An 18,538-nucleotide genomic window follows, 5' to 3' on the forward strand; every position below is an offset into this window, starting at 1 on the left:
GGAAGAGCATTCGATAATTATTTTCAAAATACATATTTGCCCTAAACACTTCAATTTTTCGGTAAAGGTTATCCATAAAGTGGTACATATTTCCTATAAACATGAAATATCTGACTTGCATGGTCCTCCCACGGAAGAGGTTAAACTTTCTAGGCGTTTCATTTAACGCTTCTAAACGGGGCGCAAACGAAGGTTCAAAAATTTTAATGTAATCCCTAATTGACACATACATTTCAATATTTGCCTGCATATTGCCCCGTACAGTTACCGCATTTCCTCATGATATAAACTTCGTGAGTGCATTAGTCTGTTTTTCCTCATAATGTCGTGAAAACTGGCGTACAACGTTTTTGAATGCTTCTAGTCACATAGCAGCTTCGCTGTAACAAAAAAAAAAAAAAACAAAAAAAAAAAAAAAAAACAACGTCGCCAGACTCAACTGTAGTTGACGTCAACGCCCACTTCATGAAGCATTCATGATTTGTAGAGAACGGTTGCACGAATAACGGAACTGTTGCGTAGCGAACAGTTATGTAGAGATTATATGCTGTAGTGTTCATAATAAGGAAGATATAACGTTGAAATTGAAAGCAAACTAAAACCCAGTGGCACAGATTCAGTCGTCCCTGTGGCACATAATTTTAGACTTCCATATATCACATCGATCGGCTCACGAAAACGGCGAAATACCGCGCCCTCCCGCCTGCTTGCGAAAACGTGGCCTGCATTCAGAGAAGAATATTTCGTATAATGTAGGGTCGAAGTTTGCATCTAAACGCGCTTTTCGGGATTTCTAGGTTGCGCACAGAAATGGCAGTTGCAGGGGAAAAAAATAGCTAGGGAAGGAGAATAGTCGGCGCGAGAGGAGGGGGAGAGGAGGAGCGAAAGTCCCGTCAGGGATGCAAGAGAGAAAATTGGCGGCTAATCCATTCTTTGGAAATGATTTGCGCCGTAAATTCGATTAGCAATGTTTCTGATGATGGGCGCGTAATTGGCGATGATATGTTTTATACGTAATGATGCTTATTCTGATTATATTAAATTAATGATGCGTCGCACGCATTTGTGGCGCAGCCGGCTAAAGCGTCGCGTGATGCTGTGTTTCAGGAACCCACGTGACGCAGGTTCGAATACGCCTAGCATTGCAGACATTTTAACGGATCGGTATGAGGCCAGTATCTAACCTCTTTAGCCACTGGGCTTGTGCCATATCCAGTGGAACATACCCCTTCCACTGTTGTTCACCGACAATAAGCACTGCGCATGAACCTTATTACTATTTTTTTTTCACAAGCAGTAAGCCCCGCTCACGATCACGCCAAAGTCACCACATGTGACGCCCAGGCGCACGCAAAAAGCATTAGAAGTCAGATTTCTCTCACCTCTTGCACAAAATACTTCGCAACCTCCTTTCCTGAACACTCGAAAGCGTCGTCGAGTGTCTCCACTCATCGGGGCTTACGGCGAGATTCTAGGGCCTCCTCATCACGGCTGTCCAACCACCGAGCGGACACCAACTCTGCCCGCGCCAACCGATCTGTCCTCCCTGGACAGCCACCGCCGCTATAGCCTGACACCCGATGACAAGGCTTCACATCCCGGACGGCGGCTCACTGGGCTCCTGCCTGCAGGCTTGATGTGTATCCGCTATGACGACATCTTTCACTATTCCTTTGCTATTTCATTATCCCTCACTCTCCCCTCCCCATTGGCGCTGAGTGGTGGTCCCTTGAGGGGTGCAGAACATAGCGCCAACTTACCTCTTCTCATCAAGAACCACTTCTCTCTCCCCACCCCCTTTCCATTGATTTAAGTGACAGCTTTCTTTGGCTCTTCAGTGAAATTCGTCACTGAAATTTTGCAGCGCGTGTCTTGTAATGCGTAAGCTATCGCTTACAAAGATAACAACCCAGGGTTGGTTCTGCCGTGATTTTATAATCTTTTTTTCGGTGAAATGGAAAAGAAAGACAGGGATCTAGTCAAAATACAAAGACGATGGCTAGTCCTCTCTACATAATACTAATAAAGATAATAAAATTCAAGAAGAAACGTCCTAAGTTCGGAAAACTGAGAGTGGGCCTTTGATCAATGATTTGTCAAAGTAGTGTAGGCCTGCAAAGTTTGTTTACCTACATAAACAGTTCTCTATCTTGAGATCGCACAACTCTATCGATACCTTTAGCGACGGATTTTTGAACGGCGTTGGGTGACACAGACAGTTGTTTTACATATACGTAGATACGTTATAGGCTAAAAGACGTAAAATTTGTATAAAATAGTGTATCACCGTTTAGTAGTTTTAAAGATGCATTTAAAATTATGTTCAATAGGAATAGAGAAACGCGGGTATATTCATGACAATTCTGGTCGTTTTGCGAGATATACATTTAGCAGAGGTTACGTTAACTCGGCTCCACGAAAAGTGCGCGGCTGACGGGGTTCTCAAAACGCAGGTCTCCACATCGCCTCGAAATTACAGCAGGACAACAGAATCAAAATCCTGGTACCTCATTCGACGCACGGACGTCAGTCAAATAATAACATTAAATGACGATGTTCACGCAGCCCGTCCTTGTAAGCAGTATGTGCTTCACTATCGCTGACACCAAATTAAACCCTGAGTTTGCCTTTCTACCCATGCCACCAGCACCGCCTATACCCCACAGGCACCGGGTTGCATCTCCTCACACTCAAACCTGATCCAGAAGTGTCTCCTCGATTTCGATTTTACTCTTTTTGAACGACGCTATTTAGCTCAATCTGTTTTCCTACAGATTGTGGTACTTGCTGCCACGTAGCTAATCCCTCCCTTCGTGTCTCGAGGAATGTGCAAAGCAGTGCCAACTCGTTTTTCGGGGCGGGTGGCACTGAACTCGGCGTTCGGGCAGTCAGTCCCGCGGCTGCGGCGGCTTCTCTATCCCTATAATGTCTCGGTCGCACGCGGCTTAAATACTGTTACTGCGTACCCTGCTAAAGGATGAGACTCCCACGCAGACATTTGCAAGGTACTTCCTTGGTACGTTTTTACGTGTTTTGCTTACGACGAGCCCCGCCAATCGTGGACATCAGTCGACGGATGCGGCTGCCGTATACAAGGCAAGCGTGGCCTTCCGTAGGCTTCTCTCAGCTACCTGGCCGGACGACGACAACACCTATGATAAGGTAATCGAAATCATGGGCGCTCTCCTGCTACCCTTGATGCCCCATGACCTGCGTTCCGTAGCGCACAGACTTCGTTCCAAGCGGATCACCACGTCTACGTTGCCTGGTCAATTCCGTGATTTCATGTGGCAACTCGGCTGGGGTCTGCTTTAAACTCAAGAGAGGCTAGAGCACGAGGGTGTGATGCGAGTATCCACATGTCTCAACTGCATGCCGATGGAGACAAACAGACACGCGACAGTCGAGTGTGTCGTGGCTCGTGTATGTTAATTGTCGCGCCGTCCATGGTGGGACTTCGTTCGGGGCCAAGGGCGAACGGGACTTTATTTCGGGCTGAAGGTCTTTGCGCGGGCGTTTCGCGGGCCTACTGCTGGTGGCGGCCCTGTTTAGCCTTTGGCGCAATCGTTGTGAAGCTGTGGCAGGCAACTGTCACCGTCGTGTAATGTGGCCTATGCTGGAACCGCGTGAGGCGAGAGATGCTCACCTTCTTATCGGACGAGAAGAAATTCCTGAAATGCCCAGAAATTCCTGGGATAGCCGGAATTTCTCCGCCACTGGTCGTGCCCTTTCGTTTGTGTACAAAACTGGCGAGTTCATCTAGCCTTTATCCCAGAGTGGCGATAAAAGCAAGCTTCGGTAATCTTTATGGTTTCCTATTAAATGTACTTTTGTTGTACTTTATGTAATGTTCTTGATATTCGTACCTGCATAGTGTCTGTTTATTAGTCTGTACATATGTGTTATCTGTGTACATAGTCTTGTACACCTGCTTAATTTCGTTATTTTTGTGCAAAGTGTAAATGAACCTTTTCTAAACGGTATGTAACCTGTTTCTGTCAAAGTACTTATGTATGAATAAATTTCCCTTTTATACATGTGCTCAGCAATTGAAACGGGATAATCGGCCCGCACGGTGGCCGCAGCGCTTGCACGTAGGCTCCCTAGGTGGCCGGCACTTTTTGCACCACGGGTGAGCGCTGTGCGGCCAAAAAACGCCCCTGCTTTCATTGCACACCATAATGCACCATCTCCGCGTCTGCAGCGCCCACCGGTGGCCCAAAAGGCACCGACAGCCATGCGGGCCGATTATCGCGTTCCAATCGCTGAGCACTGTACATTAAAGTACTGTACGGTTCCGGGCTGGCCCGAAAGTCTGCCCCCGGCCCATGGGCCGAGTAAGTAATTGTTGAGTCGGGCCCGGGCCAGGATCGGGCATAGGAGCTTCGAGTTCGGGTCGGGCCCGGATTAGGCCCTGGCGTGCTATTCGCGGTGGTTCCGCTAGGAGGCGCCGAGAGGGAAGCGCGGAGGAGGAGACCAGCTTCAGCATACGCCCCATACATTGGCGATACGTTGTTTCTCTATATTGATTCAATGCGAACCGCATTACCGTCGACGGTCACCGCGAGATGGGGCCTGCCGAATGTTTCACAGTTCTGCCAATCTGAAGACTATAAACACTGCAGCCCTAAGAAAATTTTAGGTCAGAGGCGTGTGCCCGGGAAGGCAGGCTACGGCACAGATTAGTGTATGCATTAGCGGTGCGCTTCAGGCACTAACAAAACGGTACTATACGCCCCGCTATACGCCACGATTAGCATTCTTTGCCTGCTTGAGGCCTTTGGAATCTATCTATCTATCTATCTATCTATCTATCTATCTATCTATCTATCTATCTATCTATCTATCTATCTATCTATCTATCTATCTATCTATCTATCTATCTATCTATCTATCTATCTATCTATCTATCTATCTATCTATCTATCTATCTATCTATCTATCTATCTATCTATCTATCTATCTATCTATCTATCTATCTATCTATCTATCTATCTATCTATCTATCTATCTATCTATCTATCTATCTATCTATCTATCTATCTATCTATCTATCTATCTATCTATCTATCTATCTATCTATCTATCTATCTATCTATCTATCTATCTATCTATCTATCTATCTATCTATCTATCTATCTATCTATTGCCATCAGTTCAGAAAAGTCATCGAATTGCCGTCATGACGTGGTCGTCATTTCATCAACGTCATCCCATCGTCATCATGCTGCCGCAATTCAATCGTGATCATGCCGCCATTGTCACGCCATCGTAGTCATTACGACACTGGGGTTCTTTAATGTGCACCTAAATCTAAGAAAACACCCGTGTACTTAGATTTAGGTGCACGTTAAAGAACCCCAGGTGGTCCAAATTTTCGGAGTCCCCCACTACGGCGTGCCTCATAATCAGATAGTGGTTTTGGCACGTAAAACCCCATTACCAGAAGACGTGCCCAAAGGCAGAGTCGTTTACAATATTTTGTCGATGCACAAATATATGTAGATTTTCGGCAGCAGTCATTGAAGTGCCGCTTTGCACTGCCGTGTGCATGATCGTCTTAATAGAAAAAACAAAAATGAAATACATTTTAAACAAGTTTTTAGAGCTTTCAAATAAAAGGGTAGGAAAAAAAATGTGAAATATTTACCCAAAAATTAATTTGTATGTTGAAAAATAGTGCAACTGGCTACTAGTTTCCATTATTTTCTTCACTATTTGTTCAAGCGAGTTGAATATCCTGCCATAGTTTATCACAAAATTAGTCCAACTAATTAAATTTAGACTTTCATGTGACCATTGCTATTAGATAAATACTTTAAGCACGCGCGCGTGCTGTACAAGTTTGCAACATTGGTGAAAAATAAGTCGCAGTTTCGCCCGAAAGGCGAAGCATCGATTGCGATAGCAAATTAGTGAAAAGCTATGCGAAGTAAGGATAGTGGTTTTATCGGCCGTATAAACTTGTAAACATAGGCATACATACTAACTAAATCAACAAGCATGGTGTCACACACGCACAAGCAAACATGAACACATCTCACTAGATGACCGCAAAAACTCGCTTTCAAAACACTGGAGTGAGGAAGCGCGGCAGCAGCAGCGAGCGAATTGACCTTCGTGCCGCCTCTCGGATCAACGCGAACAAATCCGCGAAAACACAGCGCGCGGCGGACTCTGTATCCCGTCGCAGATGGCATTCAAGATACAGCGGTGCGGGTGGGGGCGCGCGTCCGCCCGGGCCGCCCGGGCCACCCGGAGTAGAACCAGCCCCCCTTCCTAACCTTCCCTCGGAGCCTTGCGAGCGACGTAAGACCTTCCTCCCTGCTTCCCACCCTTGCGTGCGCGAGATTGCGCCGCGATCACCGGCTTACCCTCTCTAGCTTTCAGGGACACGAACCCGGACCTCACTTTCGCTCGACTCTCCGGCAAAGCAAGAGGAACGGCGACCTGGCGCAACACTGGCCACAACCTGGGCAGTGACCACTACATTATAGAACTGAACATACCCACAACGGTACACAACGACCAAAAGAAATTCAAGCACAAGCTCACAGACTGGACGCGTTTCCGCGCAACCCTCGATGAAGCCGACAACGACATCGAAGACATCGAGAAGTGGACGGAACGCGTAACCAAAGCAGCCGACTCGGTTACCGCCGAGCTGGACGTAGAAGAGGAAGTACCGCAAATCGACAGCAAGCTGGCTCACATGATCGAGGCTCGCCAATCCCTGCAAAGAAGATGGAAAAAGCAACGGCACAATCGACGGCTACGGAAACGAGTCGCCGAGCTGGGTCGCGCCATTGAAAAATACAGCAGAGAACTATGCACGCAGCAATGGCACGTAACGTGCAGCGCTGCGGACGGACAACTACATAAAGGACAGACTTGGAAGCTGTTGCGACACCTCCTGGACGATAAATCCACGAAAGGCCACCAGCAGCACAGGCTTGCCCAAACGATCTACACTGCCGTCAAGACACTAGGCGAAGAGGAAGCCAGCAAGCGCATCAATGCCAAGTACCTCCCCACAGCGGCCACCGAGATCCACCCCGACCACAATGGACCGCACAACCCAGAACTGGATCGAGAGATCGAAGAATGGGAAGTCCGAGCGGTACTACAAGAGCTCAACTGCAAGTCGGCGGCAGGACCAGACCGGCTTCACAACCGGGCGCTGCGTAACCTCAACGATGGGGCGATCGCAGCACTCACAAGATACTTCAACCAATGCTGGAGAGAAGGCAAACTACCGAAACAATGGAAGACGGCTCGCACGGTCCTCATACCGAAGCCCGGCAAGCCACCCAACATTGAAAATCTACGGCCCATCTCCCTGACGTCCTGCGTCGGAAAAGTGATGGAACACATCATGCGTAACAGGTGGAACCGCTACCTCGAAGACAAGGGCCTCTACCCGGACGAAATGATCGGCTTTCGAGAGAAGCTCAGTACCCAAGACGCCATGATACAACTCCAGCATGAAATCCTGGAAGTATCAGCTCCCACTCACGACAATAGAGCAGTTCTCGGCCTAGACCTGCAGAGTGCTTTCGACAAGGTACGCCACTCGGCAATCCTGTCGCAGGCCTCGCGGCTAGGACTTGGACGAAGATCCTACAACTACATAAGGAACTTTCTGTCCAACCGAACGGTAAAAATACAAGCGAGTAACCTACAACTAGAAGAAAAGACCCTCGGAAGCGTCGGCACACCGCAGGGCTCCGTGATATCACCGCTGCTCTTCAACCTGGTCATGATCGGAGTTGCGGAGCGACTAAACGCGCGAGTCCCGCACGTCCGTTACACGATCTACGCGGACGACATCACGCTATGGGTTGCCGGCGGCAGCGACGGGTACATCGAAGAAACGCTACAAGAAGCAGTGAACACAATAGAAGATCAGCTGGATGGCACCGGTCTCCGATGCTCGCCACAAAAGTCCGAACTCCTGATCGTCCCACCACCCGGGCGATATAGAAAGAAAGCCACTGAAGACTCGGAGAAGATCGTGCTCCGAACCAGAGACGGCATCGTCATTCCGAAAGTCTCTAAGCTCCGTGTCCTAGGCATGGTGCTCGAAGCCAGTAGGAGCAACGGCGTCACCGTCGACAAGATCATCACTAAGATGGGTATCGCCACGCGACTCATCAAGCGAGTTGCGACCCGGCACAGAGGGATGAAGGAGGCCAGCCTACTACGTCTGGTGCAGTCCTTCGCCATCAGCCACGCTGCCTACGTAGGCGCGTTCCACTACTGGAAAGTACAGGAGCGCGACCGGATAAATGCGGCCATCAGAAAGACATACAAGGCTGCGCTCGGCTTATTCAACTGCACGAGCACAGCCAAGCTGCTCGAGCTGGGGGTGCACAACACCCTCGAAGAAATCGCAGAAGCGCAAAGAACATCTCAGCGCGAGAGACTCCAAACCACACGAACGGGACGAAGCATCCTGGCCAGACTAGGCCAAGGCACGAACACTACTGACAACGAAGCGAAGGGACATCACGCCCTCCCGAAAAGGGCCCTCCACCGACTGGTGGTGGCGCCCCTACCAAAGAATATGCACCCGGAGCACAGCCAAGGCCGACGAGACGCACGAGCCAAGGCCCTCACTGAAGCACATGCCAACGATAACGGCGCCTTATACGTGGACGCCGCTAAATACAAAGACAAAGAAGACACATACGTGGCCGTAGCAATACGCGCCACAACGGGCGAAATCTACAGTGCTTGCAGCGTCCGTGCGAAGCAAGCGCATCAGGCGGAAGAAGCCGCCATTGCGCTGGCCCTCGCCGACAACAAATGTACAACGATCCTGAGCGACTCGCGCACAGCGGTTCGGAACTACGGCAGAAATAATGTGTGTGCCAGTGCGGTGCGCGTTGTGAAGTGCAGTGACAGACAGTGCACTGACGGACTGCGGACTCGTCTCCGATGGTTCCCGGCGCATCAAGGCTGCTACTTCGGGAGCACCTCCCCAAACCGCAATGAGACGGCGAACGCCGCTGCGCGAGGTCTTACTCGCCGCGTGGTGGCACCAGCGTCCCTCGTCTTAGCGGAGGGAGTAGCCACCGACGATGAAGACGACGAAGAAGAAGCCGAACTGGTAACGAGCTACGCGGACGTGCTGGAATGGTACCGGAGCGCACGTCGCTCCATGCCGGACCCACACCCGCAGCTCACCAGAGAACAGGCGGTACTCTAGACAGCTGCAAACGAACTCGGTGCTCACGCCTGCGCTCGCGCGCTTCATATGCCCCGACGTCTACGAGAGCTCAAAGTGTAGTGTGTGTAACAGTGCGACCGCCACGCTAACTCACGTGTTGTGGGATTGTAAACTGAATGCAGAAGAGGCAGCGGCCTACCCAGGCAGACTGCCAACGGACATTGCCCGTGCCGTAACGGCTCAGGACTCAGAGCAACAACTACAGGCGGTCCAGCGGATCGAGACAGCTCTCGCTCGCCAAACGCGCAGGGACGCACCCGACGGGACCCAGGTGCGACAGCCTCGTGGAGAACGTTGGATCCCCCGGCGTAAGCGTCGAGACGCAACTTGATGACTGCACATATATAGTCGGGTAGCAAGAGGGCCCTGCGTGGCACCCTGCTACCTCCGCCGGTGCTTTAATAAAATTCATTTCTCTCTCTCTCTCTCTCTCTAGCTTTCACTCGCACATACAGCATACCGCGCGGCGACGATTTTATCGCTCTTGGACTTAATACGGAACCTCACGGTGACGGCGACACCAACGGCAGAAATGCGCCTGGAGTGTCCATATAACTGCTATCGCAATAAAAGAAAACTGAACGCCGGAAATTTCTTTCTCTCAATGTACTTTTCTTTTGAATGATATTTTCACAACCCTCGACCCTCGTTGTTCATTGCTTTGAATTTGTTTTTCTAGTTCTAAGCGAGTTGCCTTCGAGCTTACGTGAGCAACCAAGCATACCACATCCCTATTTAATATGATGGGGAAAACAACAAAAACTCAGGGCCCTTCCACCATGTGAAGATAGAAGACCAGCGAAGCTCTACTTGTTGACAACTATATTGAGTTATATATGGTTAATTGCTATATTCATTGAAAAAAGACACGTACAGATAACTTCGTTGTTGTTATCGTCGTTTATTTTCTCTTTACTTCGTCACCATGGTAACCATTGCTTTGTAATCACATGTGATATACTGCAATTGGTTGCCGATGCTTTCGCGCCCACTCCCGCTTCTGTTCGCGAAGGCGATCGTCACGGGAACCTTGTTCTTCATCGATCACAGAGTGGCTATCCGACGTTACGGATCCTTCGGACGACACGCGTTCGGTTATGGCGGCTTCCTGTCGCCTTCGCGCCCATTCACGCTGTTGCTTACGCCGGCGCTCTTTCCATGCACGTTCTTGTTCTTCGGTACGGACTCCGCGCGCCCTGGTCATAGCAAGACCAAAGTACAACTGCTGAAAACGTCGCTAGAGCGATGTCGACGTCACAAGAAAACGAGGCACAGACATTAGTGGGTACACAGTGACGTTTTATTATTTCGCCATCCACTTCAGAGCCACGGGGCACCGCCGGCGCGCAGCGGGCTACTGTGGATGCAACTTGTCGACGCGACTACACACTCTTTCGACGCACGCACATTTAGTCAGAACCTAGTCATATAAAGCTTCGCTGTAAAAACTACGTTGCTTACGCTGTACATGCACTGTACTTAAAACCTTGCGTGATGAAACAAAAGTAGACAGAGTCCAAATTCACTTATTTTGCGAAACAAGGATGCCTAAATTGTCGACTGAAAACTACACCATTAGAATGAAACCGAATAAAAGAATAAGATTGGGATGTTCGGTGTGACAATGTGACAATAGTCACCAAATTCTATTTAATGAAGAAAACGTTCCAGTGGCCGTGTATTATGGCATTCCTGAAAGTCAGTAGCACAGCGCGCTTAAATTTACATTCGCGCGAAGTTTACTGGCTCGAGTTTTATCACTGTACATCGCGATGACTATATGAGATTCAAGAGTGAGATGAAATGGCTAGCCGTGTGTGCGGGAGTGTTCACTTATGACTTCGCTATATATTGCCGCACAACTATTTGTAAAGTGAATGTAAGACCGTTTATATCACACTTTAACGCAGGAGCATGGCGAACAAAGGATGTATTTATTTAGCAGCAACATCAGCGGAAAGCCTGACTTAGTGAAATCTGCCTCTTTGAAACAATCTTCATCTACTTTTTCTATATCCTCCTTCCTAAAGAATAAGCAGGCGTTGTGTCACTCTCGGTGGCAGTTACCAGCCTGCTCCCTCCCCGTTTCCCACGCTGTCTATTGTATGTGTATGTTTTCATATCGAATAATGGAAGAATAATCTGTGTGTGTTCGGCTAAAGTAACGACATGAAATTAAATGGAATGTAAATTTATCTCGCAGTTAGAGTAGCGAGGACGAGGGGACACAGCAAAAAGCTGCTTTGACGCAGCTTGAAGACCGCCCGGCGCCCCCCGTTGGTCACATGGCAGCATCTTTACTATAACCATGTGCACGGAGGAAGGAAACAAAACAGGAGAGGCCCTGACGTCCCTTTTTTGAAGCCGGAAGTGCAGCCATGTTGGTGTGCCACCTCTCTTTGCGCCTCCAATCAGGGGTTCTGCAGCTCGCCGAGCAGATGGGCGCGAACTTTGAACTTGCATTGTTACGAGCCGCCGGAAGTGTGTGTTCCTGACGCGCGTCAAAACAAAGCCTACAAAACTTCTGTAGCAGGTTTAGTGAAGCAGACGCGCTCCTGTGTTTTTCCGTGGCACATTGAAGAAGACAACGAAGTTCCGCGCCGTGATTGCTTGAGTGTATCTGTCGCTGGCCGACACTCATACTCACAGACCCAAAACACAACTTTCAAGCTCACACACCACACTCCAAAGTCAGCTTTTCTCGCGAACAAAATGTGCTGCGGGAAAGACACCGGCGGAAAAATCGTATCTCACTTTTCAGAGACCGCGAGCAGCAGCGAAAGCTTCAGGAGCGCGGTTTCCATGGCAACGTTGACATTTGGGGTACCCGTCCCAGTGCTGCTTTGCGAGAAACAGTACGTGACTTCCGCCACACCTTCTCCAATACGTTCGTGCTGGCCAGGGCCTCTCCTGGGGTTTCCTTCCTCCATGACTATAACCAAGAACTCGACCCTGCTTCGCATAGGCTCAAGGCTTAATGGGACGAACCGAACCGGACCGACCTGGGTAAGGGCCAGGTTTGAAATCACCGGGCCGGGCTCGGCCAACACATGTTACTTTCGGATTCGGGCCGGTCTCGAGCCGGGCCCGGGCTTGACCAAAAACGGCCCGTGTAGTGCTGTACCATGCAAATATAATATAAAGTGCATTGAACTGCGGAAGTATTCTCGGACGGTCACTTTGGGAGATATCACTTTCAGTTCGCGCTTATTCGCTGCTTGAGCGAAACCGGATGAACTGATTGGCTGGTTGAGCACTATACGTCACGGGAAACGGATAGCATCGCCGAAAGTGATCGCCCGAGAACACATAATCTGTTTTTGAATTTTAATCGTCTATGTAGTAATAAACTTCTTGTAAACATGCGCGTTGATATAACGTAACAAACGCCTACAGGATACGTTTTTGCGGTAAGACTCTGTTCAGAGTTAATAAGCTTCAGCTCGGGAGCTTCTATTTAAATACAGGAAATGGAGAAAACCGCTTTTCTTGGTAACAACCGAACCAATTTTAATAAGGTTTGTTTCATTCAAAAGAAACATTTAGAATCCAGCGAATGCAGGCAGCACATTTATTACAATCAAACGGAGGCTCGATGCACGTTCGAGCTGTCGGTGTCGTCATGCTGTTCAGCTGTACCGACGGCACACGCACAGCTCGCGCGCGGAAGGTTAGATGGTCTGGCTCTTAGACACAGGGAGTGCGTTTGGCTGCAAAAACGACGAAGCGAAGTGGACGCACCGTCAATGCTCCGCGAAATCGCCTCGATGATGGAGAGAGAATAAATACCTTTATTATGTGAATGTAGTTTTAGAGAGGCACCCTCATTCCTGATTGGCTTGAGTTCGGGCCGCGTCTTGGGCACTCGCGATCAGCCGTTGCTGATCCTCGAGGTCGGCGCTGGCCAAGGCTCTCACCCAAATGTCGTTGGTGTGATAAGGGTTCGGAGGATTTAGTGGTGCCTATCTGCAACCTCCTCCTACATGCCTATGAGAGACCCGGGTTCTACGCAGAAGCGGCATAGCGGAGATAATTGTGTAGAGGCTATGAGGTGATCTATGGTTGGGTGGGGGAATGTATTGACTTGTAGAGCTATGAGGGATCTATCCTGCTCTCTAGATAGTGGCTTGTGTGGGGGAGGGAATGCTCTGTGGATTAGCTCGTAATGTGTGGTGTCCTGGTATGAGAATATATAGAAGGTGCATGCGATCGGACTCGGATTCCTCGGCTCCAGCTCGGCGGGTAAAATCTCGAGCCACGAGGTTGGCGATCTCGTTGCCAGGCGGTGAGCTGGCGCCCATATGATCATGACCTGTCTCGTTGGCTTTTGATTGATGATTCTGAGCGTGTTGGTACGAATTATGCCGCTAGCGAAGCTGCGATTCGTCTGTTGAGAGTCGGTCACTATCACCTCAACTTTTGTTTGGGAGAGCGTGAGGAGTATGACCGCTTCCTCGGCTTGGAGGGGATTGTTTCGGTGGAATGAGATACTGCTCCGATTGTGCTCCGATGTTCTTTATTCGCGATTCTGGTGGCTATTCTGGCTGCTCGTCTGGGGTAAGGCGCCGCCTCCGTGTACGCTGTAGAGGGTTGACTCCCGTATTGCTTGTGTATGACCCGGGCCCGGGCCCGCTTTGCTGGCCTGGCTGCTAGTGTGACCGTTGTGCGCAGGTGTATACTATAAGCACAGTATAGCGTTCCTGCTGAGATGCAGCGTCAAAGCTCCTTGGCGGCGTCGTGCCAACATGTCGCAACCGCGTATAGTTAGCACAGAGCCCGAAGAGCTTGAGTGCAACACTAAACTTTGGTACCGCTGCCAATGTGTCACCATTCGGACGAAACTGCCAATCTTTCATTGCGGGTATGAGCCACCGCCGAGTAGATCGATGCACCATGAAACGGTGAAAGACCCGTTAATCTCTTCACAATACTAAGTATATCTCACTCGCCCATGACGAGCACGAGTTCATCCCCTTCCCACACGCACGAATAAACAATTGCGCAATTATTTCCACGTCTGTTCCCTTGAAGTGCCAGTTAATGACTCAGGTCAGACACACTGAGGGATTGACTGATGGATGGATAGTGATTACCTGGCTAGAATTGGAAGTGCTGGCCAATAATTTCACCAGCTTGTCCGCAACGATGAATTACAGAACTCCGAACCAGTGAGTCGAGCAATGAGAATCTGATCTAAGAAAAAAATGAAACTTTGAGAAATGTCTGCTAATGCGTAAGCATTCCTTGGCTCGGCTGTTGCTTCGCTTTTGCTTACTTGCTTTCCCAAGCTTATGCATGTCTACTCATCGCTTTTCCGGTGCCAAAGAATGCTTACGCATTAGTAGACATTTCTCAGAATTTCTGTACAATTTTTGTCACTCATCAAGTCTACCCTGCTTAGACCACATCATAACGTTCCAAACACAATTATATTCCCTACAATCACGGGATTACAATCTTTTATTGCTGCGTTCTGTACAATCTTATTTCTGTTATTGTTTCCAATTTTATTTGTTTTTTTTGTTAAAACCTCATTGCGATGACGTCACCAATCCTGTCTTCGTTTTTTAAGGCTACCAATTGTCTACTATTACACTATTATCACATCTACATATCAGCTGTTTATAATTTGTTATACTCTGCAATCCCCAATCAGGCTTCTTTGCACGCCCACCAATAATGCGGTAAAGTAAGCTTTCAAGGAACGTAATCTGTCAAGGGGGCATGGCGAGAACGGATCTCTCTTTTATTTTACTATATGTACACTTCAAGCGCATTTCTGCCGTCGCCTCCGTCGTCACCGTGAGGTTCCGTATAAAGTCCTATGGTGATAAACTCGTCGCCACGCACCATATGCTGTATGTGCGAGTGAAAACGCGCGAGGGACGCGCGCTTTCACGGAGAGCGAAGGCACGGCGGAGAGCAAACGCGACGTGTTCCGTCATGCGAAAGGTCGTGGGGGGATGGGAGGGAGGCAGGGGAGGCGACGTTCTGCTGCGGCACCAACTTCGTATCTTGCGACCGGGCGCAAGGGAAACAGGCGACTCAATCTCCCACGCGAAAGGAGGAAAGTGGGAAGGCAGCATGGGAGGGAGCGGGCGCGGCTTCCACTCTGCCACCAACTACATACTTGTGCTTTGCGTGGCTGAGGGCTGTCGCACGCACCGTCTCTTGAAAGCGATCTCTACACGGTTCCCACCTTTGTATGCGCTGTGATTTCGGGGCTCAGTTTCCGTTGAAGCGATAGACCGCACGAATCTTCGGTTGCTGCTGCGGCGCTTGCTCACGCCAGCGTTTTGACAGTGGTTGTCTGCGGTCGTCGAGTGTGATCTATTCATGTTTGCTTGTGCGCGCTGACACCATGCTTGTTATTTCAGTTAGTAAGCGAATGTGTCCAAGTTTATGCAGCCGACAAGACTACTATCCTTACTCCGTATTGCTCTGTACTAGTAAATTTGTTATCACAATTGATGCTTCGCCTGTCGGGCGAAACTGTGACTTTTTTTATTTTTACAGCGAAGCTGTTTATGGCTAGGGTTTTGTGGATCTATGTGCGTGAGCAATAAGTCAGGTCCTGCGCGAACGCGCTCGTGCCCCTGCTCACGCGTTCGTCGTCGTCTTCTTCCACAGCTAGCTCGTCGGCGTCCCTCGTATATGTATTTTGAGTCGATAGGTTATCAACAGACGCCATTTTCAAGATCAGTAGACTTCCAGGTAAATGATTAAGGTTTCTCAAAGATTTGCCGCTGTGCGACCCGCGTCAACTATGTATACGTTCGCACCGTCCTCTCCATGTCGGCGTTCCAAGCACTTGCGTATCTAGTTTCCTTTCCTTCCGCTCTCCCGTGGTGGCGGTGCCGTCGAAACGTCATACTTGTATTCTTTCCTCCGGTTCCTTCCACGCGAATGCATATGAAAACCAGAAAGATAAGTTGCCGTTCTCCATTTTGAATTTGACTTCTCTTCTGTTGATGTAATGGGGAGGCTGCGTATAGTCCGGACTCCCCCGAGGGGCAACGCGCCTATTAAGAGTGACGGTGAGAACAGATGCGAGAACGCAATCGGCGCCGGCGGGCCGCAAGCACCAATCGTCCACCGATCAGGACAACAAATGTGTGTGCGTACCTTTCGTCAGGATTACCACCGATCAAGGCAATAAATGTGTGCGTACTTTTGTTCAAAATTCTGTGTCATGTCTGTGTCGTGTGCTAAACAGCTTCGCTGGTCAACCACCTTCACAGAGTGGAATGACTCATGATTTTTACAGCGAAGCTGTATATCGCTAGCCAATTCGTCCGTCTGTCACCTGTGCGTAGAAACTATCAATCAGCAATGGCTCGAGCGTCGTCGTCTTCTTCCACAGCTGGCTCGTTGGCGCCACTCAGCGCAACAGCGCGAACGCGCTCGTGCAACTGCTCCCGCGTTCGTCGTCGTCGTCTTCTTCCACATCTGGCTTCGTTGCCGCTCGTCCTTCCAATGTAGCATTTCACTTCTCTCCTGTCACCGAAATGGGGAGGACGCGTTTATGGGGACGCCTTACGTGACGTACAGATTTAATTTTGAAGCAATTTAATTTTGTATAATCGCAAGAGTAAATGCGACAACGGCGGACTGCGGGCATACCGTCAATGACGTCGTTTTCTCCATCACAGCCGAACGTGCGTGTAGCCCCATTAAGAAACACAAAGACGTAACCAATAATCGAGAAATACTTTAATGTACCGTTGGGATTAACGAAGTGATATACACCGAGGCCGTACGTTTGAACTTCGCTGGTTAACCATCTGTACGGAGTGCTTGGGTGCTGATACCTTTTTTTTTTCATTTTCCGTTTCTTCCTTATCTATTCTAAAGCTACCAATCATCTACACTTGCACTATTATAACGATTAAATGTCTTAACATCACCAATTGTGCATTTATTTTGCCGATAAAGTGTTGACACTTTTCGCGTTATGGGCAGATTTTGCTGGGGTGCTCGTTAAAGAATGCTTATGCATTAAAAAAATCCGGTAGTACCCATCTTACAATGAATGTCGACGTTAATTCCACGATCATCGAAACAATGTAGCGACACACCGTATTGAGAATGCCGATACGCGTCGTGAGACGTGCATGCAGCCGGGCGCCTCTCTCGCGCTTCCATCTTGGCCCGCTACGCCATCTCGCGGCTTCGCGCGAAATCCGCGCGTGTGTGAATATATGTTCAGACGAAAACAATCTGAATATATATGACGCGGGTTCGATGCCGCCCAGCACCGGATGAAATTTGAAGGATTTTTTTGTCATTAAAGAGCGGCAAATACCCGATGACCCAAGTTGGTCCGCCGGTTGGTTTCGAACCTTGCATGCAGCAGCACACCCATTAGACGACGGACTATGCCCAGTGACCCAAGATGGCGGGAAAACGGTTAGACACATAGATAGATAGATAGATAGATAGATAGATAGATAGATGAAAGTTTGTGAAATATCCTAAGAATGCTAATCACATTTGAATTAGAACCCGGGCTAACAAACTTTTCTCGCCCAATCCACCATCATTATTTTTCCAAAGAGAAAATTGTTGCGTGAGCGTTGCTTGTTTGAGCCGCACACCATCAGAATTGAAGGAAGGACGCTTGAACTTCGCCTATAAGAGTGGAACGCGGTAGCATTCAAATATCCCTGTCGGCTTATCAGGCTTTTTTCTCGTATATTCAAAATTACAATCCGACGCTATCACGTCTGTAGGTTGTGGTTAAGTCGCACTTCACGATTTTTTGCGACACGGGGCCCTTAACGCCGTCACGTTAATACAGTTACAATTCAGCCTTCTTCCCGGCGCAGTCGCGACAAGAGCTTCTTGATCGACCGCCTCCGGCAGTCGGCAGAAAACGTCATGGAGCGGTTTTAGTCGCGCGTTCATCCGCGCCGTTCAGTGCGCGACGCGAGTGTGTGTTTTAAGAAGAAGGAAGTGAAGGGAGACTCACCCGCACGTGCGGCTTGCACAGTATGGCCTGCAACTCTTCCATCTCCGGCGTGGTCCCCATCGGGCAGTCCTGGATCCACTCCAGCACCTGCGTCCACCCAATTATGAACTGAAGAAGGCAGCAGCGCTCAAAGTGCTGACCTACGTACGGATGATGTCACGAAACACTCGAGACATATAAGACCCCATAATAACATACCAAGAACGTTTCAGCTTGTCGTCATAGCAGTTCGGTGTCAACACGGAACCGCTGTTATACACGCTACGTCAAGGCTAAGAAGGCTTTGCTGTAAAGAAAGAAAGATCGCTCCCGCCATGGCGGCTCAGTTGCTATCG

The 18,538-nt window shown here is 49.2% G+C and overlaps 1 protein-coding gene across 7 annotated transcripts in view; it reads right to left on the reverse strand.

The window, feature by feature from the left end:
- Positions 1-18,538, reverse strand: part of LOC119441717 (peripheral plasma membrane protein CASK) — a 790,490-nt gene that overhangs the window by 114,531 nt on the left and 657,421 nt on the right. For 6 of the 7 annotated variants that reach the window (XM_037706319.2, XM_049661551.1, XM_049661552.1 and 3 more), the window contains one exon: positions 18,204-18,290. The exons of the other annotated variant lie outside the window; for it this stretch is intronic. In XM_037706319.2, the coding sequence (XP_037562247.2) occupies positions 18,204-18,290 (87 nt within the window). The remainder of the gene's footprint in view (positions 1-18,203; positions 18,291-18,538) is intronic. 7 annotated transcript variants of the gene reach the window in all.

Source organism: Dermacentor silvarum, chromosome 2, assembly GCF_013339745.2.
Source record: "Dermacentor silvarum isolate Dsil-2018 chromosome 2, BIME_Dsil_1.4, whole genome shotgun sequence".
In the NCBI taxonomy this organism is placed as follows: domain Eukaryota; kingdom Metazoa; phylum Arthropoda; class Arachnida; order Ixodida; family Ixodidae; genus Dermacentor; species Dermacentor silvarum.